A 22106-nucleotide genomic window follows, 5' to 3' on the forward strand; every position below is an offset into this window, starting at 1 on the left:
ACGCAGGCGCTAAGCTGATCCCGTGAGAGCTCATCGCGTGATTACAGCACAGGATCGTCACGCGCCGTTTCAAGATGCACTGGGCTCTCGTTCTCGTCCTTCTGGGGTACGTCCACTTCTATCTTTGCATCTAGGGTAGTTTCAGCTTCTGCAAAGGTTCTCGATCGGTGCAAACGTCGATTGGCGAAAGAAGGGCATTCTTCCACCAATGCACAATCAGGGCAGCATCGGCTCGTCGGAGCTGTTCGACGTGCTCGACGTGCTCGAAAGCTATCACGCCATTCACACAGGACAGATGATCCGTCTTAGCGGCCAGGAGCTGATTGACTGCTGTCACATTGGAGGTCATCCATCTGGAGAGCTACTTGCCAACCCTTTTGGATGCGTCGGGTACGAACTCCAGAACTTGTAATTTGCGATTATGATTTTTTTACATAGGAAACTTGGCGGACTTTGCTCTGAGGCAAGCTACCCATACACCAATAGAACCGAGACATGCAAGAGCTCCAGCTGCGAGCCCGTCTTCAAAATAAAGGGAGGAGTTAGCATAGATCCCCCAGGCGACGAGGCTGCTTTGGCTGCCGCCGTTTTTATGGAGCCTGTACTGGCATCTATTGATGCTAGCCTCAAATCATTTGAGATGTACAGGGAAGGAATCTATTCAGATAAGAACTGCTCCTCAATTCATCTTGATCACACTGTGCTGGTCGTGGGATATGGCTCAACCGCAGACGATGACTACTGGATCGTTAGAAATTCATGGGGTATGTATAAAGATATTCATTGGGAGGCAACACACTGCAACTACATGTTGGGTGAACTTTTAGGGAGTGAGTGGGGTCAAGGCGGCTACATGTACTTGGCTCGCAACAGAGGAAATATGTGCGGGATTGCCTCAATGGCAGCGTATCCTATCGGCTGACAGACTAACTCATTCGCTGTGGCTGTCTCTCACTGCTGAATACGCATACGCGCACAAAACACATCACAACTGCGCCGCTAAAAACGTGTAGTGTCCTCTCTAACTTTCTAAATCAATGTGCTCTTTTCTTTTCTATTCACTTCAGGTGTTCCAGTTGGCGTATAGTCACCTCCTGGGTTTGCCAGTCGCCGGCCAACGCTGCCGTCAACAACAGGCACGATGATTCGAGACGGTGAAGTGATACTACGTAACGACAGCGACGGGGTAAGGCCGGCTCCGCCGCCGCCGCCGCCGCCGCCAGATTCCGGTGATTCCGATCGTCTTGGCGATCGCATCACGCGAGCTTTGATGTTCCCAATGATCGTTGTCAGCGACGACGAGTGCTTTATTTTAGATTTCTTGCTCGTCGTCTTTTGCTTGACGCCCGATTGACGAAAACCTTTTCCATTCAATATCGTCCCAATTGCAACCGAATCAAGGTGGGCCTCCCCTTCTCTTTCGCTCAATTCTTCCAAGTCCGATTCCAGATTCACCTCCTTCAAGAATTCAAACTCTCGAATCGCCGCCTCTTCGTCGTCGCCGAAACGACGAAATCCGTCGCCCTGCGAGAAGTCGATGATGTTCTTGTGACCGATAGCACCCTCCATGTTGCGTCGTCGAATGCAGCGCACGTATTCCATGGCATCAGGAGGAGAATTGCCAAGCTCGGGCGAAGGGACAAGCTCGTCGTCGTTGCCGTCATCCTCCTCTTCCTCGGCCTGTTCGTCGTCATCAACGTTGCCTCCTAATATGTCCTCTAGCAATTCTAACCGAGTCTGAGGGGAGGTGTGGGGGGAAAGGGGGAAAGGGGGACAGGGGTATAAAGCAGAATTGGCAGGTACGCCTAAAATACCGTTGGATCTAGCATGGAGCCTTCTGATTTTGCTTGTCTTGCTTCACTGCCACTGATATCGTCATCGTCGCTTCTTGTCTGTTGTTTTTCCACTGGTAAGGACGCACTCTAAGCGCAAAATCGTCACAAATCTGTACAATAACGACGTGTTCAATACCTGAGGGACTGTCAAGGCAGTAAAAAGAGACGTATTGGATGTGCTGGGAGACATTCCAGTCATGTTTCCTTGCTGCTGAAACGCCAATACAATTTACACCAATGCTTGGCCTGATCTTCTTACACGAGCGCGCCGTAGATTTTCTGGAATAACTGTTTTTTGCCGCTGCTGGTACATCTCCCAATAGTTCACCATAGGAACGTCTGAGCACTCAGATGAAATAGACTCTCGACTCTCAGCTCGGTACTACAGCAGAAAACATTAGATTCGAATGATTCCTATTTTATATACCATCAGGCCGGGGTATTCAAGCAGTTCAGGCGTATTGTCACTTCGCACTCGCCTCATTCCAGACGATGGGCGATTTAGAATCATAGGTGACTTGAAATTAAAAATTAGGTAATGCCTATATTGTGCATTCTACTACATACTGGTCTGATCCCTATTGGAGAGACTCCTCTGTTAAAAAGGTCGTCACTTGAACTGCAAAACTTCAACTGCAGAATAAAGTCTTACATTGTTAATTGCTATTTGAAAAGAAATTACCTTATGTGAAGAAGAGGAAGAGCTTGTCCTTTTGCGATAGCTTTCTTGCTCATCAAGACCAGTTATAGTTGGCAAGCCATTTCCCTTCGAGCCAACAACAAAAGAGACGCCGGAATCCTAGAATATACTGCAAATACTAATTCTGTGACCTATTCATTTTCCTCACATCCGATACTTGACTCTGCTGACGCACTTCAAAATGATTTACCAGACGTTGAAGGTCTGCGTTCTTTCTTCGCAATTCATCATTTTCTCGCTTGAGATTCTACCCGCATTCATAATAGCCAAAAAACATTAGCTGTAATTATAACCTTTTGCTCCATCAATGCTTTCGTCACTTGACTAGCAAACTAATGGAAGAATCTCAAGTATTCTCTGAAACATTCAAATAGTCTACCCACCTTGTCGAGGCACCTGTCAAAATGTTGCCTTTGCGTTGTAGCATCCGTGGCCATCTGCATATTCATTTTCTACGTTAATCAACTAGCAATCAAAAGGAATGTGATCAATCAAAGAAAACAAACAACCTCAAGCTTTGCATTTCTCATTAGCAATTGAGCCACATCTTTATCACTGCCCTCAGCTGCCTGATAAAAAAACATGACACTACAGAACATCGGTAGAAGAACCCTAACTCACCTGACATCGACTTTCTTCCAGTCGCAACTGCAAATCTCCCTTCTGACCTTCAAGAACACGTATCTGCTCACGTAGCCTCGACAGGTTGCTCTATGATTTCCAAAGGCAATGGCAATCAAACTCCCCGTCCGTCTGCAGCGAATGAACGCATTTACCTCGTAGCGTTTCTGTTGCTGTCCCTTTTCCTGCTGAAGGTTCTCAATTTGATGTCGATATTGTCGAACGGTTTCCAAGGCAGCATGAATCCTGACACAATTACACGTCATCGTCACAATAATAGAGGAGGCGCTTCGTGCGACAAAAAAACCGATTGAAACTCTTCTGCGATTCCTGCATCTTGAACTTGTATCTAAAAATTTCTAGAATCTAGCCCAAACACGCAGAAGACTATTGGACTTACCGGTCGCATTCCACTTGAAGATCGCGACACGTTTTTTCTGCGTCCAAGCGAAGTTGCCGCTCTCGCGATAGTTCCCGCACAAGATCGGTCGCCTACGATGTAAACGATACCCCCAAACGGGCCCCAATACGTCTTCGCTAATAGGCTTTTAGAAGAAAGCGCATTAGGAGCGCTTCCTGTGGAGAGAAGCGCGGGGGAACAAACGAAAACCGCAAAGCAGTCGATGTGTCGGGTGCGCTGGAGCGTATAGGTGTATCTCCTCAGGGGAGATAAACCACTCCCTGGCCTTTCGTCGTTGGTGGCCCGCGCCCGACGGTTTCGTACGTACGCGAAGCGTTACTCGGGGTCGCCGAACCTTTGGATCGAGTGCGGCGGCCATCGCTTGAACGTCCAGCGCGGGAATTCGCGACTTGGGCTTCGGCGAACAGGACGTCAATCCCGGCGGCCCTTTGTCCTGGTCCACTCGACACGTCTAGAGAAAAGGAGTCGACGATCGTCTAGTGCGAGGGCGAGAAATCGACAAGCGAAGAACGTCGCGTGTTTGCCTTGAACATCGTTCGCGAGCGATGTTACAGCCCGGGGGGCGGCGTTCGACGACTCCCACGGTCCCAGCGGACGTCTTTTACTCAATTTAGCCTTTCGGCAAAAGTGGGAACTAAACGGGCGCGTTCGTATACTCGTTCGACCTCCCAAAGCGACGGGAGGAAAGCCGCGAGAAATCGACAATCCCTAATGAAACCAGTAGGGCGGAGACTAGATCCCGAACGTCAAACACGCGGTTCATTAGACACGATTTCCGGTCGATCTTGTAGCATAACGTTAGCATACTTTGCAAAGGATTGGCTATTGATGAAGACGAGCGACGCTATTGAGAGATAAGAGGCCTAAGTGTCGTGTACACAGGCATCGAAGCACGTGAGACAGTAGTACTTAAGAGTTGAAGTGCGCACAGAAAAATCATTCTGGAAGCGAAAGCTCGTTTTTTTTTTATTTCAAATTTTCGACAAACAAGAGAAAATTATCGACTGTATTTGCCCCAGATGTGAAGAAGAAAAACGCAGGCAATGAAAAGGATGCTCATCACCAAGACCGGTACGGGCCCACTAAAAAACAATTGACAATTCTTGTTATCTGTTTAGGTATTATTCTTACACTTTGATTCCCGGAGAGTCTTCCGTATAGAATCGCATCAGACCGCTGCTGGCGCTCGGAGCCCCCACCTTAGAACGCGCCGAGCTGCTACTGGTCGTACTTTTCCTACACACATATGAAGGTTAGTGCTCCTGTTAGCGCGCGTCTCACTAGACGAAAAATTGGCGATATCACGCGTTTCTGGGAGCGAGTCGACTATCGCTATATTCTAAACGGCCTAGAAAATCCCTAGAGGCATCCCATTCTCACCTTTGTCGCAATCCTGAGCCGGCAGCCGACTTGGCGACAGCTCTTGAAGGAGCACGACCTGCTCCGACCGACGTAGACGATTTCGAAGCCTGAAAACAATTTGAAAACATTCGATGAGTCAAAAGCGAGTCGATTAGAACAAGAAAAGAACGAAGCGACGTACCATGACGTGGAGAATGAGACTAGCGCATGCGTAATAGAGACAAACACTCGTTTACGCACTCGTTGCTATTCTGTACGTCCTGGAAGTTTCTTATGACTTGATCGGCTACGCAATTTTGTCTTCGTATGGCTACCTTCGAATTGAAGTCGCGATGGGGTCAGTTCGATGGATTTTTGTCAGTCGTTTTCCGAAGATCAGGGTTTAGGGACCTCGCCTCCGCGCGACGACGTGTCTCTCAAGCCGTTGTGCGAACTTCAGCTTGTTATACGACGCATCGACTTCGCCATACACGCCGACATACAGAAACTCCGAGAAAACCAGCGCAACATGGCGAAGGTGAAAATACTGCTGTGTAGGTGAGGAATCACCTCTTCTTCGTACAGTTCAGACGAGAAAATCGCTACGACAAACTACCATTCGCTGAAATGGAAGCATCAAAGACATTAAAAGTATAAATTATTAATTGGAGAGGATCTTTGTGTAAAAATGTAGCCGAGGCATAAGAACCCAACACGCATGCCCAATATGATAAAGAACCCAAAATAGAAAATTGTCTAAATGCTGTCTCCTTTTTCTCTTGCTACTAACAGTCCTTGGGGTTTTCAAAAGCGCGACTCATACTAGTTGTCTTCTTGAGGCCTTGAAACAGCATTTGGCTGAAATTGACCGACTCAAGCTAAAAGTGGTCGTCGATGAAAGGATCACCTTTGAGGATCAAGTCAAAAAAGCGCGCAACGCCGCGTTTCTTGCTCTGCAAGAGTTTGCTGCCGCACAAAGGGAAATCACGAATGAAACCGAGGTCAAGGAAGATTTCTCCAGTACGAAAGAACAAAGAAGGCAGCGTAAACGTTTAAAGAGGTCTTATCTTGACTAGAAGCGGAAAAAGAGGAGGAGGAGGATACCAGTGAATTAACCAGTCAAGTTTCTCAGAAGGACGAGCAGCGAGCTACGAGAGAATCGCGGGAAACGCTTAGAAGGGTCCGGCTTTAGTTCCTGATCCGTTGGCGCTTAGTCTATTAGTCTTTTATTGCACAGGAGTTGGAGGAACTAAGTGAGATGATGCGTGACTATGCCCAAATGGTTCACGTAAGTTGTTTTAGTTGTCGACGCGGAAGCGACTAAGTGCTCGTCTCTTTTTTGTCAGGCTCAGGGAAAAGTTGTTGATTCAATTGAGAACAACATCGCTACGGCTCAAATCGCGACGAACGAAGCAGCAAAGGAAATAGGCGAAGTAAGTCCGCGTGTCACCCGGCACCCGCACACACCGCATCTCATCGATATTCATACGTCGCACGTACTAAACTAACATTTGAGTAAGGAGGCGGAAGTGGAACAGAAATAGAACCCGATCCCTCCTCCCTCCACCTGCATGACCATCAAACTTTTTGTGATGTTTGGGTGTGCTTAGGCTTCGATTCTGTCTAAGTCGTTTGTGCCCCTGACGGGCGCCGTTATCGGTGCCGTTGTGGGCGGTCCCGTCGGCCTTTTGGCCGGCTTCAAGATTGCCGGTGTGTTTACCGCCCTGGGCGGAGGGTACTTGGGCTACAAAGGAGGCAAAGCGATAAAAGACCAACACAAGCGCAAAGTCGAGAAGTCGATGCGCAACTTGTCCGAGAGAAAACAAGGACATTAAATGTACATATTATCAGAAGGGCTCGCTTCTTTGCTATGCCAAGCATGGGCATCGACTTTTGTTCGGCATCGTTTGAATGCCTCCGTCTTATCTCTTACCTCTTTTGCGCTTGAAGTCACCATTGCGGTTCTGTGAAGTCGGTCCGACCGCGGGTGTTATTAGAACGCTAGTCTGCAGGATGTTAGAGCTCGTCTGTTAGGCGGGAGTCTAAACGGATGCGTCTCAACCCACGCCCATGTGATTGTGTGAAGAAACGTTAACTTAGTGGATTCTTCCCATTGTTATCAGTCCTGCGTGTAGACGAGTGCGACCGAGGACGCCTCTACGTTGACTCGTGGAGCAAAGAATTCATGTCTCTTCTCCCAATTCTCGTTGCCGCGACGATCTGGTTCAGTATCGTAAAGGGTGAGTCGGTGGTGTATATAGTCCAGTAGCGGATATGAGGGCCTTTGAATGCATTTATTCGCCGTAGCAACATAGCGAGACTGAGTGCTAGTGCTCGGTTAGTGAGAGAACCGTAGAAGGATGATAATTCTATTTCGACATCTCTTCTATCTTCCAAACGTTCTCGCGCGTGTCGGCAACGCCCGCCGGTCACGGCGCCGACAGCCTGACCGCGCGGTGTTGTTCTTCTTATTTTTGCCGCGCTGCAGCAAGGCAGAGCTAACCGTAGCGAAGAGATTTGCGAAGCAGACTAATGCGTTCAATCTTGCGACTGATGACGTAACGACTAAGTCCCCACACACCTGGTCATCCGTTTATCGAGTTTAGACGTTGCTTGACCCGTCAGAAGGGGTCGAGCAGAAAAACTGACACGCTTGTCGCGAAATGCGTTGAACGTTATGACCTTTGAGCTCGAAGAAAAAGACAGTTCTCGACGTTGAACCCGTCACGCTCACACGTACAACTCACGTGCCGCATTTTTGATCGGTTCCGATACGTTGTTTGCATTGCATCAAATTGCGTGGGTTTTTGTTGCGCTAGCGTCCTTGGGCCTTGGCTAATGAATGTTCATACCCACCTTTGACCTACTGGCTCCAGCTGTTTAGGCTAGAAAACCGCTTAGCGGATGCAGCTACACACTGATGCCTCGATAGATAGATAGATTTATGTAAATAGAATAAATTAATAAATTATTTTATGTCTTCTCTACAGGTAAAGAACCGTACGTCGTATTCGAAACGCTGGACAATCGAGGACGAGAATTCGTCGTCGGTTTTCTCGGTCAAACGCCGACCAAGAATCCGGACGTCAACCTCACGTTGTATCTGACGAGCGAGAAGCAAACGAGAGCGACCGTTGTCGCCGAAGGATTCAAAAAGGAACTCCTTCTCAAACCGAGAATGGTCGACGCCGTATTCTTGCCTCGGAATCTCGTCATGATGGGCGGTAAAGAGCGAAAAGGCATCGTCGTGACGGCCGACGAGGAATTGGCCGTCTACGGTCTCAATCAAGTGGGCGGTTCGACCGATGCTTTCTTGGCTCTACCTACCGAATTGGAAGGCATGGAGTACTTCGTGGCATCTTATAAATCCTATCGAGGACGGTATAGCACGTTTTCCGTCATTGCCGTCAGTGACAACACGCGCATAACTGTCTATCCGTCAGCGCCTTACGAATGGAACAGCCCAAACAAGGGCAAAATCACGAAAAAGGCTGGATCGAAGGTCAAAATAAAGCTGAATCGACTGGAATCGTATCAGTTTTCGGCAATTGACGACAGCGGTGATATGACGGGAACGCGAATAGTTTCAAGCAAACCAATTACTCTTCTATCTGGTCATGAATGCGCCACTGTACCCGTTGGAATTAATTATTGCGACTATCTCATTGAACAAGTGCCACCGGTCAATCGATGGGGAACGGAATTTGCTACCGTTCCGCTGGCGACGCGTACGAATGGCGACGTCTTTCGTGTCGTCGCTTGGAAAGACGGCACAGTTGTTCAAGTCAACGGGCGACCGTACACGAGAAAAGCATTAAACTCGGGAAAGTTTCTCGAAATCCCTCTCTCTTCGACGTCGTATAATCACATCACGTCTAACAAACCAGTAATGCTTATTCAATATTGCAAAGGAACGACAGCCGACGGCAGAGCGACCGATCCTTTCATGATGCTTGTCCCGCCGACGAACCAGTACGCATTGTCGTACACAATCAGCACGCCGCCGGCCGCGCCGGTCAATTTCACGAACTACGTGAATCTGATTGTGCCCCGTACAGAGATCGATGGCATGAGACTGGACGAAAGGCGACTTCCCAAGACGCTCGTCTGGCATCCTGTTCCCCAATCGAATTTGTCCGCTACGACGATACCGATTTCATCTGGATCGCATAGTTTACGACATCTATCGAGAATCACACCCTTTGCCGTTCTCGTGTACGGTTACGCCGAGTCGGATTCGTACGGCTATCCAGGCGGACTTCGCTTAGCCGATCTAAGAATTTGCTATCTGAGTGACGGCGAGCCCGGCGACGGTCGCGACAACGATTGCGACGAGCGAATAGACGAGGAAGTGTATAACTCAATTGACGACGACGGCGACGGAATGGTCGACGAAGATCTGGCGACTCCGCCGCCCGTGCTTTCTCAGCCTGATAATCAAACGCGATCGACGTGCAGTAACGAGACGGATCTAGTTCGGCCAAAGGTCATTTTTATCTCGCCGAACTGCACTCCGGAAAATCTAACCTTCGCGGATTACGCCACGAGAAGGGGCTGTTTGAGAGTTCTCAACCGGACGTGGACGTTACGCGACGGCTGCGGAAACGTCGTGCGCGTTTGGCATATGATTTCCATACTCGATCGTGTGAAGCCGACAATACGCTCCTTTCCCGTCAACGTTGACGGGGCACTGTGCTCCGGCTTGAGCGATTTGGATGTCGTCGGTTCGCCGTCGGTTGCGGACGACTGCGACTCAAATCCAACGGCTACGTACGTCGATGACTTTGACGGTTGCATCGTTCGTCGGCGTTGGGATGTCGTCGATTCGTGCGGAAACGCGGCGTCGACTCGCGTGCAAACCATACGCGTACGCGTACGGCCGCCGCACGTTCCTCCGCCCGACGACGTAACGTTGGTCTGCGAAGACTTGAATAGCCTCGCTAATCCGTTTGCTTCCGTGCCGAAGGAACAGTTTATTTGCGGCGTTTCGCGCAAGTTTCGCATACGTGTGACTCATATTGACGTCCGACGGGTGGAAACCGAATGCGACGTGACTTTGACTCGCTTGTGGAACGTCACAGTGGCGTGCAACGATAACTTGATATTTTTTCAGACGATTGTTGTCAAAAAACGCGACAGCGCTATCGACGTCTCCTTTCCAAAGGACGTCGCCGTTCCGTGCGACGACGTCTTTAATTTGGCTGTCACGGGGCGACCAAAAGTACGCCAAAATTGCGCGCAGCCGATTACTATCACGCACGAAGACTTCAACTCGTCGTGCAACGTGCGAAGGCATTGGTTCGTGTTGAACGAGTGCGGAGAAACGTTGGCTGAGCATGTGCAGACAATTTACCTTAGTTACAACTACTCGTATAGCGGTGAAACGACAGACATGCTTCTTTATTGCAGGCAGTCCCTACCGGCCCTCGCGCCAGGCGTGTTCTCTCGACTTCGAGTATGTGGCCCCCTTCGTGTGAAGGGTCCCGATTTTAATGTCAGTCATCGACTTGTCGGCGGGAACTCGTGTCGGAGAGAGGTGCGGCGACTGGTGGTGGTTACAGACAGTTGCAGAGAATTAAAGCGAAGTGAACGGGCGTTGTTTCTGGTTGACGATAAGCCGCCAAGTGTTTTTATGCCGTCGTTCTTTGCACGGAGCGTGAGCTGTCGAGAAGCAGCTAATTTCACTTTGGTCGGTCGCGCGAGAGCGGCGGACGATTGCAGCTCCATACAGTCAATTACTCACAGGAATAGGATTCGCGGAAATCAACTACTCCGACGCTGGGCGGCAGAGGATGAATGCGGCAATGAGTCACCGGTAAAAATTCAGAGATTAACTTTAGTAGAAGCCGAGCCGGTTATAGACGTTCCGAAGAACGCAACTCTTTTGTGTCCTGATTCTATTCATCCGAATCAGACTGGATGGGCGATACTGTCAAGAGACGTTAGCGAGTCTTGTTTTCAACTGGACAAGAGCATACCTGAAACTATCCTCTCTTTTGAAGACAAGATTGAACTGGATGGGTGCCCAAAGATTATAAGGCGTGTATGGAGTGCAACGGATTTTCTTGGCCATCATGTGACCGCGTCTCAGTTCATTTTTCAAGGTAAAGTTCGATTTCCTTCATTAAAGAGTATATCTGACGTTTACTTTGTAGAGAAACCGTGTTCTCCTTCGTCTCCCGTAGCCGCCGACAGAATTGACAATGATTGCGACAAGCGAATTGACGAAGAAATTAGGAATTTCGTTGACGATGATGACGATGGATTGGTAGACGAAGACTTGGCCTATGAGCCAGTTAAATTGCAGCACTGGCCTGACTCAATCAATGCCTCTGATTGCAACTTTGACACGTCTGTCCAACGATTCGGCATCCCAACCGTCGAGTACGTAACGGAGCAATGCAAGCCGGTGAACTTTAATAAGACCGATACATGGGAGACAAGAAATTGCAGCTGGGATTTGACTCGCTTGTGGACGGCGACGGATTCGTGCGGAAATATTGACAGAAATATTCAAGAATTTCATATAAAAGATTCAAGCGGTCCAGTGATTGACTTCAAGAACCCCAGTGGAAGAGTTAGCTGTCACGCTCTAAGCAGAGAAAATCGATTCAGATACGTTCACATCTGGGATAAATGCAATAGCACGGTAGAGGAGGTGGCCCACTCGGATTTCTACTTTTCTGGCGAAGACGTAGGATGTGGGGTGCGAAGACGCTGGAGAGCTCACGATGCGTGCGGAAATCCGTCGTTCGCTGAACAAATGTTTTTTATTGCCATGCCGGAACGCCAAGTCAGATTTCCGGCCAATCAAACCGTTGAATGTGACCATTCGTCTCATCCCAACTCAACGGGCTGGGCATCAGTCGCTTCTCGAACAGTCTGTACATCGGACGTCGTAATCAAAGATGTAGTCAATTACGAAGACATCATCTACAGTGAATCACGCTGTCGTACGGTAATTCGTCGTCACTGGTCAATCAGAGACGGTTGCGGCGGACGTACTGCAGCAAATGATCAGTACATCACAGTTATTCATCATCGAAACTCACGCGTGGATTTTCCATCTAACACATCTGTATCGTCGTGCAAAGACTTGGCAAATCTCCAGAAGACTGGGAGACCGACTGTGAAGAGAAACTGTACCGAACTGGACACCAAATACCAGGATCATATTGAGGGATGTCGTGTGATAAGACAGTGGACCGTCAGCGATCCGTGCACGGGAGAACACTTCAAAGCGGCACAGAATATTGTCGTTAAATTTGACGAGTACGAACTGGACGTCCCAGCCTCGCTTACAGTTGCGTGCGACGCCGAAGTTTCTGCTCCGTCGTACGTGGGACCGGTGCCTTTTACTCAGCAGTGTATTCATCATGGAGGTATCCTAACTGTCTCCTGGCTTGGTGTCGAGACGGAGGATCGCGAAATTCAGTTCAACTCGTGCAGAAAGGTTGTTCGACGAACGATTCGCGCTAGAGACAGTTGCAGAAGCCGCACGTATGAGCAGGTAATCACCTATAGTGATAAAGATCCTCCGACTTTTCTGGAGTTACCCGACGCCGTAGCAACGTGCCGAGAAGCTATCAATGGCCGTCTGCCCGCGCCAAGAATTGAGGACTCGTGCTCCAAGTGGGAGGTGAAACACGTGGATCAGCTTTCGGGGACGTCTTTGAGGCGAACGTGGCAGGCGGAGGACGTCTGCGGAAATGCGGCGATGCCGCGCGATCAACTCGTCCGACTCCGCAGTCACGCTCCTCGAATAGCAGTTCCGTCTAACACGACGGTCTCCTGCGGCGAAGATCCGACGCTCAATGTGACTGGCGGAGCAGCTGAGATCAAGCACGATATTCAACCGGAGTGCTTTGACCTTGGGTTTCAACCGTCGACGCTAACGTACACTGATCACGTTGAAGTAGATGGTTGTCCGGGCTTGCTTCAACGACGCTGGGTTCTTCGGTCTGACTTTGGTCATCAAATTAAGGCAGATCAGTGGATACATATTGGTATTGTTTTGGAGGTATTTTGGATGCGTGCTAATAACGTGTCTATTATTTTAGACTTCCCACCGTGCGAGACATCGCCTATGGTTCCGTTTGATTCTATAGATAACGACTGCGACGAACGAATTGATGAAGAGGTAAGAAACTTTATCGACGACGACGGCGACGGACTGACGGACGAAGACTTGGCATTCGAGCCTGTTAAATTAAAGCAGTCTTCAGACTCTGACTCTAGCGCCAGAGTCGACTGCGACTTTGATACGTCTGGCATCCCAACAGTGGAGTACGTAACGGAAGAATGCAAGCCGGTGAACTTTAATAAGACCGATACATGGGAGACAAGAAATTGCAGCTGGGATTTAACTCGCTTGTGGATGGCGACGGATTCGTGCGGAAATATTGACAGAAATATTCAAGAATTTCACATAAAAGATTCAAGCGGTCCAGTGATTGACTTCAAGAACTCCAGTGGAAGAGTTGTCTGTCACGCTCTAAGCAGAGAAAATCGATTCAGATACGTTCACATCTGGGATAAATGCAATAGCACGGTAGAGGAGGTGGCCCACTCGGATTTCTACTTTTCTGGCGAAGACGTAGGATGTGGGGTGCGAAGACGCTGGAGAGCTCACGATGCGTGCGGAAATCCGTCGTTCGCTGAACAAATGTTTCTTATCGCCATGCCGGAACGCCAAGTCAGATTTCCGGCCAATCAAACCATTGAATGTGACCATTCGTCACATCCCAACTCAACGGGCTGGGCATCAGTCGTTTCTCGAACAGTCTGTACATCGGACGTCGTAATCAAAGATGTAGTCAATTACGAAGACATCATCTACAGTGAGTCACACTGTCGTACGGTAATTCGTCGTCACTGGTCAATCAGAGACGGTTGCGGCGGGAACGTTATGACAAATGATCAGTACATCACAGTTATTCATCATCGAAACTCACGCGTGGATTTTCCATCTAGCACATCTGTATCGTCGTGCAAAGACTTGGCAAATCTCCAGAAGACTGGGAGACCGACTGTGAAGAGAAACTGTACCGAACTGGACACCAAATACCAGGATGACATTGATGGATGTCGTGTGATAAGACAGTGGACCGTCAGCGATCCGTGCACGGGAGAACACTTCAAAGCGGCACAGAATATTGTCGTTAAATTTGACGAGTACGAACTGGACGTCCCAGCCTCGCTTACAGTTGCGTGCGACGCCGAAGTTTCTGCTCCGTCGTACGTGGGACCGGTGCCTTTTACTCAGCAATGTATTCATCGTGGAGGTATCCTAACTGTCTCCTGGCTTGGTGTCGAGACAGAGGATCGCGAAATTCAGTTCAACTCGTGCAGAAAAGTTGTTCGACGAACGATCCGCGGTAGAGACAGTTGCAGAAGCCGCACGTATGAGCAGGTAATCACCTATAGTGATAAAGATCCTCCGACTTTTCTGGAGTTACCCGACGCCGTAGCAACGTGCCGAGAAGCTATCAATGGCCTTCTGCCGGCGCCAAGAATTGAGGACTCGTGCTCCAAGTGGGAGGTGAAACACGTGGATCAGCTTTCGGGGACGTCTTTGAGGCGAACGTGGCAGGCGGAGGACGTCTGCGGAAATGCGGCGATGCCGCGCGATCAACTCGTCCGACTCCGCAGTCACGCTCCTCGAATAGCAGTTCCGTCTAACACGACGGTCTCCTGCGGCGAAGATCCGACGCTCAATGTGACTGGCGGAGCAGCTGAGATCAAGCACGATATTCAACCGGAGTGCTTTGACCTTGGGTTTCAACCGTCGACGCTAACGTACACTGATCGCGTTGAAGTAGATGGTTGTCCGGGCTTGCTTCGACGGCGCTGGGTTCTTCGGTCTGACTTTGGTCATCAAATTGAGGCAGATCAGTGGATACATATTGGTATTGTTTTGAGGGTATTTTGGATGCGTGCTAATAACTTGTCTATTTTTTAGACTCTCCACCATGCGAGACATCGCCTATGGTTCCGTTTGATTCTATAGATAACGACTGCGACGAACGAATTGATGAAGAGGTAAGAAACTTTATCGACGACGACGGCGACGGACTGACCGACGAGGACTTGGCATTTGAGCCTGTTAAATTAAAGCAGTCTTCAGACTCTGACTCTAGCGCCAGAGTCGACTGCGACTTTGATACGTCTGTCCAACGATTGGGCATCCCAACAGTGGAGTACGTAACGGAAGAATGCAAGCCGGTGAACTTTAATAAGACCGATACATGGGAGACAAGAAATTGCAGCTGGGATTTAACTCGCTTGTGGACGGCGACGGATTCGTGCGGAAATATTGACAGAAATATTCAAGAATTTCACATAAAAGATTCAAGCGGTCCAGCAATCGACTTCAAGAACCCCAGTGGAAAAGTTAATTGCCCCGCTCTAACCAGAGAAAATCGATTCAGATACGTTCACGTCTGGGATAAATGCAATAGCACGGTAGAGGAGGTGGCCCACTCGGATTTCTACTTTTCTGGCGAAGACGTAGGATGTGGGGTGCGAAGACGCTGGAGAGCTCACGATGCGTGCGGAAATCCGTCGTTCGCTGAACAAATGTTTCTTATCGCCGTGCCAGAACGCCAAGTGAGGTTTCCGGCCAATCAAACCGTTGAATGTGATCATTCGTCACATCCCAACTCAACGGGCTGGGCATCAGTCGTTTCTCGGACAGTCTGTACATCGGACGTTGTAATCAAAGATGTAGTCAATTACGAAGACATCATCTACAGTGAGTCACACTGTCGTACGGTAATTCGTCGTCACTGGTCAATCAGAGACGGTTGCGGCGGGAACGTTATGACAAATGATCAGTACATCACAGTTATTCATCATCGAAGTCCACACGTCGATTTTCCGTCAAACACTGCAGTGTCGTCTTGCAAGGAATTGAGAGATGTCCATGTTACCGGGACTCCGTCAGTTACCGGTAATTGCACGCATCTGGATATTGAATACGCAGATAACATAAATGGATGCCACGTGCTAAGACAGTGGATTGTTAGCGATCCGTGCACGGGAAAAGAGTACAAGAAACTGCAGATCGTTCTGCTTGAGTTTGACGAATACGCACTGGATATCGCTCCTTCGTTGACCGTGGCGTGCAACGCCACTGTTGAAGCACCCTCGTACGTGGGACCCGTGCCTCTTGTACAGCAGTGCATTCACGGCGACGGCATTTTGACAGTCGCGTGGCTTGGAGTTGAATTAAAAGATCACGAAATTCAGTCCAATTCGTGCAGAAAAATTGTTCAAAGGACAATCGTTGGCCGTGACAGCTGCAGAAATTATTCATACGAGCAAACGATCACTTATTTGGATAGGGATCCTCCTGCTCTTTTGGTCACATCGGATACAGTAGTAGCAACTTGCCGGGAAGTTCGCGCCGAGCCACCTTTTAGTGCGGAGGCTAGAGACGAGTGCTCCAAAGTGACTTTGGACTATGTCGATCAGCTTTACGGTACATCGTCAGTCAGGAGGACGTGGCGAGCGAGCGATGTCTGCGGAAACGTGGCGATGCCGCAAGATCATCTACTTCAACTTCGTAGCGATCGTCCTCAAATAGAGGTGCCGCCGAACATGACGATCGCTTGTGGCGAATCAGCATCGCTCAACGCGACAGGCGGAGCGGCACGGATCAAACAGGATATTCAACCAGAGTGCTTTGAGCTCGGCGTACAGCCATCGGTCCTCACACACGTCGACGAGAGTCGAGTTGACGGCTGTCCGGGCTTACTTCGACGACATTGGGTACTTCAGACAGATCTCGGTCATAGAATTGAAGCGGATCAGTGGATACACATCGGTACGGTTTGTGTGCGTATATAGAGAGACGGGATCGCTCAGAGTTTTTAGGCACCTCGGGAAAACGTTAGAACCCCCAAGACAGTATCTTTAGTTCATCAAACCCTATCATATCCGTTAGCGTTCCTAATACAATCCGATGTAGTATGACTTACAGTACTGTTGGTTTACTTTCTTTTCTGCTTAGACGCTCCGCCGTGCGAGACGTCTACAATGGTTCCGGCCGATTCTAAGGATAACGACTGCGACGGAAGAACTGACGAAGAGTCGCGCAACTTTTTGGACGACGACAATGACGGGTTGATCGACGAGGATCTGGCCAGCATACCTCCGACAATAATTGTGCCGCCAGTGTCTCCTGTCGTTGCTTGTCGCGATGTGGGCTCTCTTTCAGCGGGAACTTCTGGTATTGTATCTGTCATTGGTGGATGCTCCCCTCTGCTCACGTACGAGGACGTCATTCCGCCGAGAGCGGGACGATGTGCTTGGGTCGTACTGCGTCTGTGGCGTGCTGTAGACGCATGCAACAACACAGCGAATGCGACGCAGGAAATACGCATCAGGGACGTCACCCCGCCAGTTCTTCAGATTCCGCCGCCTCCATCTAGCGGACTGAGATGCGACGAGTTGGTAACACAAGGGACAAATCTACGTGAAGATCTCGCCTTTGATGAATGCTCCGATAACGTGACGGTTACGCGTCAAGACAAAATTGCCAGCAGTTGCACAGTACTGCAAAATTGGTCGGCTGTGGACGGTTGCGGTAATGTCTCGCCGACGTTCACCGTATCTACGAATCTTTCAATGGAAGCACCTGCTGTTCGTTTTCCAGTCGACTCCACACTTAGATGCGGAGCGCAGAGAATCATTCCGGCAATCACCGGCGAGCCTGTGGTAGCAGAAAAGTCCGTTTGCGGATCAGAACATCGTTTGTCGTACGCGATGACGTACAGCGATTCAAACGACACTAGCGAAGACTGTTGGATACGCGTCGTTCGCACGTGGTTGGTTGAGGACGAGTGCGGTCGTCGTACGAGCGGAATCCAACGAATTAACGTCAGACATCGTCGCCGTCCTGAGATCATCTTTCCGTCGCAGCACGTTCGCGTTGATTGCTTTGCTGCTGAAAATGTCACGCTAACGGGCAGACCGTCTGTTTTTCAAAACTGCACTCCCGTGACGATGTCGTACAGCGATACGGTAACAAATTGTAGTATCGTGCGACGGTGGAGCGTCTTTGATGACTGCGGTGAGCTAATTGCTGAAAGGGAGCAAAACATCCAAATTGACTATTTCCTTTGGGTGAATACGGAACCGAAGTCGGTTGACATCGATTGCAGGCAACGTTTTCCAGAGCATATCGGTAGTCTAAATCCTCCACGGACATTGATATGCGGACCTCTTACGATAGCCGGTCCATATTTTGACGTGGAAGACGTGCCTGATTCGTCGTCCTCTTCATGCGCACATACGACAATTAGACGAATCACGGCGAGAGATTCGTGTCATGCCATCGAGACGTTCTATCAAAAGATAACGCGATTTGACCGCACTCCGCCAATCGTCTCGCTTCCTCTTAGTGCGAAGTGCGAATGCAATCAGACGAAAGACATGGTCGTTGTAGGCGAGCCGACGGTGGTCGACGATTGCAGCAATGTTACCGTCAGTTATACGGACACTCTCGATGGCCACCTAATGCTGCGACAGTGGAGCGCGGAAGACTCGTGCGGAAATCGAGCAGAACCAAAAATACAGCAGATTGAATTACTGGATAATCCGCCTGAAGTCGATTTTCCGCCGGACGCAAATGTTTATTGCGATCAGTCTCCACTTCCTAATGTAACGGGAATGCCGAAGATAATGCGTGACGTCAGCGACGATTGTCTTGCTCTTGGCTGCCAGAGCTCGACACTCAGCTTTACGGACGAACACGTTGACGACCACTGCCCGGCAATTTTAACGCGAACATGGCAAGTCCGTTCGTTTATACCCCGAAACGAACTCCGACGCAACCAGACAATTGCGATGGTGAATTTGCCAACGAAAGGTAATGCGGCGTTAGCTTTATTCAACGGTTTCATGTGTATTTTATTCTAGAACCTTGCATTCCTGCTGCTGGTTCACCTGCCGACCGTATTGACAACGACTGCGATGGTCGAATTGACGAGGAAGCGCGTAATTTTATCGACGACGACGGCGATGGGCTTGTTGACGAAGATCTGGCTACAATGGTCCCGAGAATGCTTGTGCCTTCTTCAGTGGTCCTAGAATGCGACGATTCGGAGAATGTTCAGTCGTTTAGGCCAAGGGCGTTGCCTTCAATGCGGCCGTCATTCAGAGGCGTTGAGAAAAACTGCTCAAATATGACCGTGGATTTCTACGACAATGGCGGCGACGACAGGAAGAAGTGTCCTCTGATTTTTCACCGTTTTTGGACGGCAAAAGACGGCTGTGGAAATGTCGTCAATAGCAGTCAAACGATTGAAATACGCGATCAAGTGAAACCGATTTTACTTCGTCCTCCCGATTCTTCTCCCGTGCAATGCCACGATCTTCGAGCGGATGTCCTAGTGACGCCGTCAGAAGATTTTGTATCTGATAACTGCGCAAACGTTTCGTCGTTGATTATTCGGCGACGCGACACGCTGGTAGACAGCTGTTTCGTTCGTCGACAGTGGACGGCTGAAGACCAGTGCGGAAATGTGGCTCTGCCTCTAAGCCAAGTGGTACCGCTGCAACTAACGGACTCACCTTCCATACGATTTCCCCATGACGTAACGTTAGAGTGTGTGTCGGACGTGAGGCCCGCCGTCACAGGGCGACCCGTTATCAATTCACCTGTTGTCTGCGGTGCGTTTCGCCGCAGCTTCAACATTACTTACCTTGATACGCCTGCCTTGAGTGACTCTTGTCATCGAACGATTCGTCGGCTATGGACGATTACCGACGAGTGCGGTGAATCAGTACGAAAGCACGCTCAAATGATCACCACAGTCAAGGTCCGTCAGCCGCGTATACGTTTTCCACCTAAAAAGGTGTCGGTAGAATGCAGCAATGCAAATGAATCCGGCGAGCCTACTGTTACGAGTAATTGCACGTCCGTATCAATACTGGTTGAGGACGAAGTGGCGAAGTGCGACGTTGTACGACGTTGGAAGGTTGTAGATGCGTGCGGTCGAGAAGTCGGGAGGAGAAGGCAGACTGTCAGTCTGGAATACGACATTGTGACAGCCGCAGCAGAGAAGCTGGCAGATGAAACCACTATTGGCTGTAGACAACCGCTTCCCACTATTTCAACAATTCCACGTCAGACGATTACGTGCGGTCTCGTGAATGTCACTGGTCCGAATGTCGTGCTGAAAGTGCTGTCGCAAATTGAGGAGGGAGGATGTCGCGAGACAATTGTACGGTCGTTTTCGCTCAGCGATTCGTGTGGCGCGAGTGCGACAGCGGTGCAGCGCATAAGCCGCGTTGACAGAGATCCTCCGACGATAACCCATTACCCGCCGTCGGACATTGAAGTGCCGTGCAACGAGGTGACGCAGTTTCGATCCGTCGGGGAGCTGAGAGCGGAAGACGGTTGCAATACTGTGTACACATCCTACAAGGACTCGCAAAACGGGTCGCTGTTGCTACGACGCTGGCGCGTCACAGACGAGTGCGGAAACGATGCTTCGTCTTACACGCAGAGAATTCGACTACTGTTTAATGAGCCGGTTGTTTCGTTTCCGGCCGTTAGAGAGATATCGTGCACAGATTCCGCTCGGCCTGACTTCACCGGACGACCGAAGGTCACGAGTGACGAGACGGAAGCATGTCAGCGTCTGGGTATTCAGAAAATGAACATTTCGTATCGCGACGAAATGACGGGGTCAGGCTGTCCGGGAAGAATAGTACGAACGTGGAAAGTAGACATCCTTGGGCAGGCTGCGTCAGGTGAACAAGTTATAATGCTCAAAGAAAATCCTAACTCAAGTAAGCTCGCTTGTCCTGTGCTCTAATGTTCAAAGCAATTTATTTCTGGCGCAGATTGCCGCCCCCTGCCTTCTCCTCGTCTTGGTTTTATGCGACCTATCGGTGTGACGGCAGTAGGAACAACGGTTGCATTCTATTGTCGCAGAGGCTTTCGATTGACCGGCTCCCGTCTAAGAACGTGCCAAAAATCACTTGAATGGTCGGGAACACAACCGGTCTGCGGGTGTAAGTTTGTCTTTTGTTGATAAAGCTGTGTCGTAACTTTCGGCTTTAGCTGTATATTGCGGCGACCCAGGAAGGGTTGAAAACGGGCAATTCGTTGGAGCGCACTACACGTACGGGCGTCACGTCGTTTTGCAGTGCAACGCCGGCTATAGTCCTACGGGCGACAAAATTCGCTATTGTCGGTCGAGCGGCCGGTGGACGCCCGGGTCGTATAGCTGCAAAGGTGAGAAAACAGAGTTGTATTTGTCGTCTTGAGATGTTTTGCTTAATGCCAGCTGTTGAATGTCCTCGGATGTATTGTCCGCCTGATGGCTGGTGCTCCTCGTACGAACGATCTTTTGGATCAAATGTAAAATTCCGCTGCAACAACGGCTATCAATTGTCCGGTTCACGAGAGCGTGTCTGCCAGGTGGACGGCACGTGGTCCGGAGTGACGACGACCTGCGACCGTAAGTTACAATCGCGAGTCTCCTCGTGGAAATTTCAAGTTCCTTTGTTTAATTAGGCAAGGGCTGCGGGAGGAATTTTAATTCGCTGTCTGGCAAGTTCACCTCTCCGTCTTATCCACGTTTCTACGGTAACGACGCTTACTGCGTGTGGCGTATTGAAACGTCGGCGTCCGCCACTCTCGTTTTTGATCAATTCGATACGGAGAAAGATCGCGACGTTTTGACAATACGAAACGGAATAAGTCGCTCATCGCCAGCCGTTGCGCGTCTTTCTGGAAAAGGACGACCTCTTCCTTTGACAGCCTCGTCTGGATTCTATCTAACGTTTCAAACGAACGAGCGAAAAGCTGGTCCAGGATTTGCAGCGAAGTTCTTCGAGGCGTCTCCGTGCGGCGGCGTGGTAGAGGGCGCTCACGGCATTATCAAGAGCCCGAACTATCCTCAACGCTATCCGCGCGGTGTTGACTGCTACTGGACGATCGTAGCACCTCACGATAACATGCGCCTCTCGTTTCTCGATTTCGAAGTGTCTAAGTCCGACTACTGCATCATTCGTGACGGCGTCACCGACGATTCAAAAGTATTGCGGCGCTTGAAAGGAAGCCGCAGCTACATTCGCGGCAGCGTAGTCACTCTGCCGTCAGCCGTAAGCTGGATTCATTTTCACTCGGACGCGTTTGGGTCCGGTCGGGGATTTCGAGCAGTATTTTCAG

At 49.8% G+C, this 22106-nt stretch overlaps 4 protein-coding genes across 6 annotated transcripts in view; 3 read left to right on the forward strand and 1 right to left on the reverse strand.

Moving 5' to 3' along the window:
• Nucleotides 1-21: 21 nt before the first annotated feature.
• LOC136193256 (procathepsin L-like) lies at nucleotides 22-1061 on the forward strand. The gene is made up of 4 exons (XM_065982110.1): nucleotides 22-106; nucleotides 157-390; nucleotides 439-764; nucleotides 828-1061. The coding sequence occupies exons 1-4, from the start codon at nucleotides 75-77 to the stop codon at nucleotides 920-922; spliced, it is 687 nt and encodes a 228-aa protein (XP_065838182.1). The 5' UTR covers nucleotides 22-74; the 3' UTR covers nucleotides 923-1061.
• Nucleotides 935-4472, reverse strand: LOC136193231 (myosin-13-like). Of its 3 annotated transcripts, none has more exons than XM_065982079.1 (17): nucleotides 4385-4472; nucleotides 3912-4028; nucleotides 3557-3648; nucleotides 3464-3505; nucleotides 3312-3402; nucleotides 3157-3246; nucleotides 3045-3104; nucleotides 2919-2987; nucleotides 2829-2867; nucleotides 2684-2782; nucleotides 2518-2634; nucleotides 2403-2468; nucleotides 2263-2352; nucleotides 2095-2217; nucleotides 1972-2046; nucleotides 1815-1922; nucleotides 935-1737 (listed from the first exon to the last, which is right to left on the reverse strand). In XM_065982079.1, the coding sequence occupies exons 2-17, from the start codon at nucleotides 3933-3935 to the stop codon at nucleotides 1030-1032; spliced, it is 1893 nt and encodes a 630-aa protein (XP_065838151.1). In that variant the 5' UTR covers nucleotides 3936-4028; nucleotides 4385-4472; the 3' UTR covers nucleotides 935-1029. The 3 variants fall into 3 exon arrangements, with proteins under 3 accessions (XP_065838151.1, XP_065838150.1, XP_065838149.1); XM_065982078.1 differs by lacking the exon at nucleotides 4385-4472 and adding an exon at nucleotides 4102-4290 and having other exon boundaries at nucleotides 1972-2043; XM_065982077.1 differs by lacking the exon at nucleotides 4385-4472 and adding an exon at nucleotides 4102-4290.
• Nucleotides 3804-6889, forward strand: LOC136193251 (syntaxin-17-like). Its single transcript, XM_065982102.1, has 8 exons — nucleotides 3804-5276; nucleotides 5326-5456; nucleotides 5504-5569; nucleotides 5758-5938; nucleotides 5995-6098; nucleotides 6156-6206; nucleotides 6265-6351; nucleotides 6529-6889. The coding sequence occupies exons 1-8, from the start codon at nucleotides 5246-5248 to the stop codon at nucleotides 6751-6753; spliced, it is 876 nt and encodes a 291-aa protein (XP_065838174.1). The 5' UTR covers nucleotides 3804-5245; the 3' UTR covers nucleotides 6754-6889.
• Nucleotides 6890-7008: 119 nt separating this feature from the next.
• The window catches only part of LOC136193226 (uncharacterized), a gene marked incomplete in the record, with an annotated part of 15831 nt that continues 733 nt past the window's right edge, over nucleotides 7009-22106 (forward strand). The window contains 11 exon segments of the mRNA XM_065982070.1: nucleotides 7009-7158; nucleotides 7909-11022; nucleotides 11074-12924; nucleotides 12979-14826; nucleotides 14880-16745; nucleotides 16932-18791; nucleotides 18842-20719; nucleotides 20774-20944; nucleotides 20994-21167; nucleotides 21220-21393; nucleotides 21450-22106. Of these exon segments, the coding sequence (XP_065838142.1) occupies nucleotides 7104-7158; nucleotides 7909-11022; nucleotides 11074-12924; nucleotides 12979-14826; nucleotides 14880-16745; nucleotides 16932-18791; nucleotides 18842-20719; nucleotides 20774-20944; nucleotides 20994-21167; nucleotides 21220-21393; nucleotides 21450-22106 (13648 nt within the window).

Source organism: Oscarella lobularis, chromosome 11 (genome assembly GCF_947507565.1).
Source record: "Oscarella lobularis chromosome 11, ooOscLobu1.1, whole genome shotgun sequence".
NCBI classification, from domain to species: Eukaryota; Metazoa; Porifera; class Homoscleromorpha; order Homosclerophorida; family Oscarellidae; genus Oscarella; species Oscarella lobularis.

Coding starts and splice junctions, on each gene's coding strand:
- LOC136193256 (XM_065982110.1), top strand. CDS start 75: ATGCACTGGGCTCTCGTTCTCGTCCTTCTGGG. Junction 391..438: donor AACCCTTTTGGATGCGTCGG/GTACGAACTCCA, acceptor TTTTTTACATAG/GAAACTTGGCGGACTTTGCT. Junction 765..827: donor GATCGTTAGAAATTCATGGG/GTATGTATAAAG, acceptor GTGAACTTTTAG/GGAGTGAGTGGGGTCAAGGC.
- LOC136193231 (XM_065982077.1), bottom strand. Junction 3,506..3,556: donor CTTCAAGTGGAATGCGACCG/GTAAGTCCAATA, acceptor AGAAATTTTTAG/ATACAAGTTCAAGATGCAGG. Junction 2,218..2,262: donor TTGAATACCCCGGCCTGATG/GTATATAAAATA, acceptor TTTCTGCTGTAG/TACCGAGCTGAGAGTCGAGA.
- LOC136193251 (XM_065982102.1), top strand. CDS start 5,246: ATGGCTACCTTCGAATTGAAGTCGCGATGGG. Junction 5,277..5,325: donor CGAATTGAAGTCGCGATGGG/GTCAGTTCGATG, acceptor ATCAGGGTTTAG/GGACCTCGCCTCCGCGCGAC. Junction 6,099..6,155: donor CGCGGGAAACGCTTAGAAGG/GTCCGGCTTTAG, acceptor TTTATTGCACAG/GAGTTGGAGGAACTAAGTGA.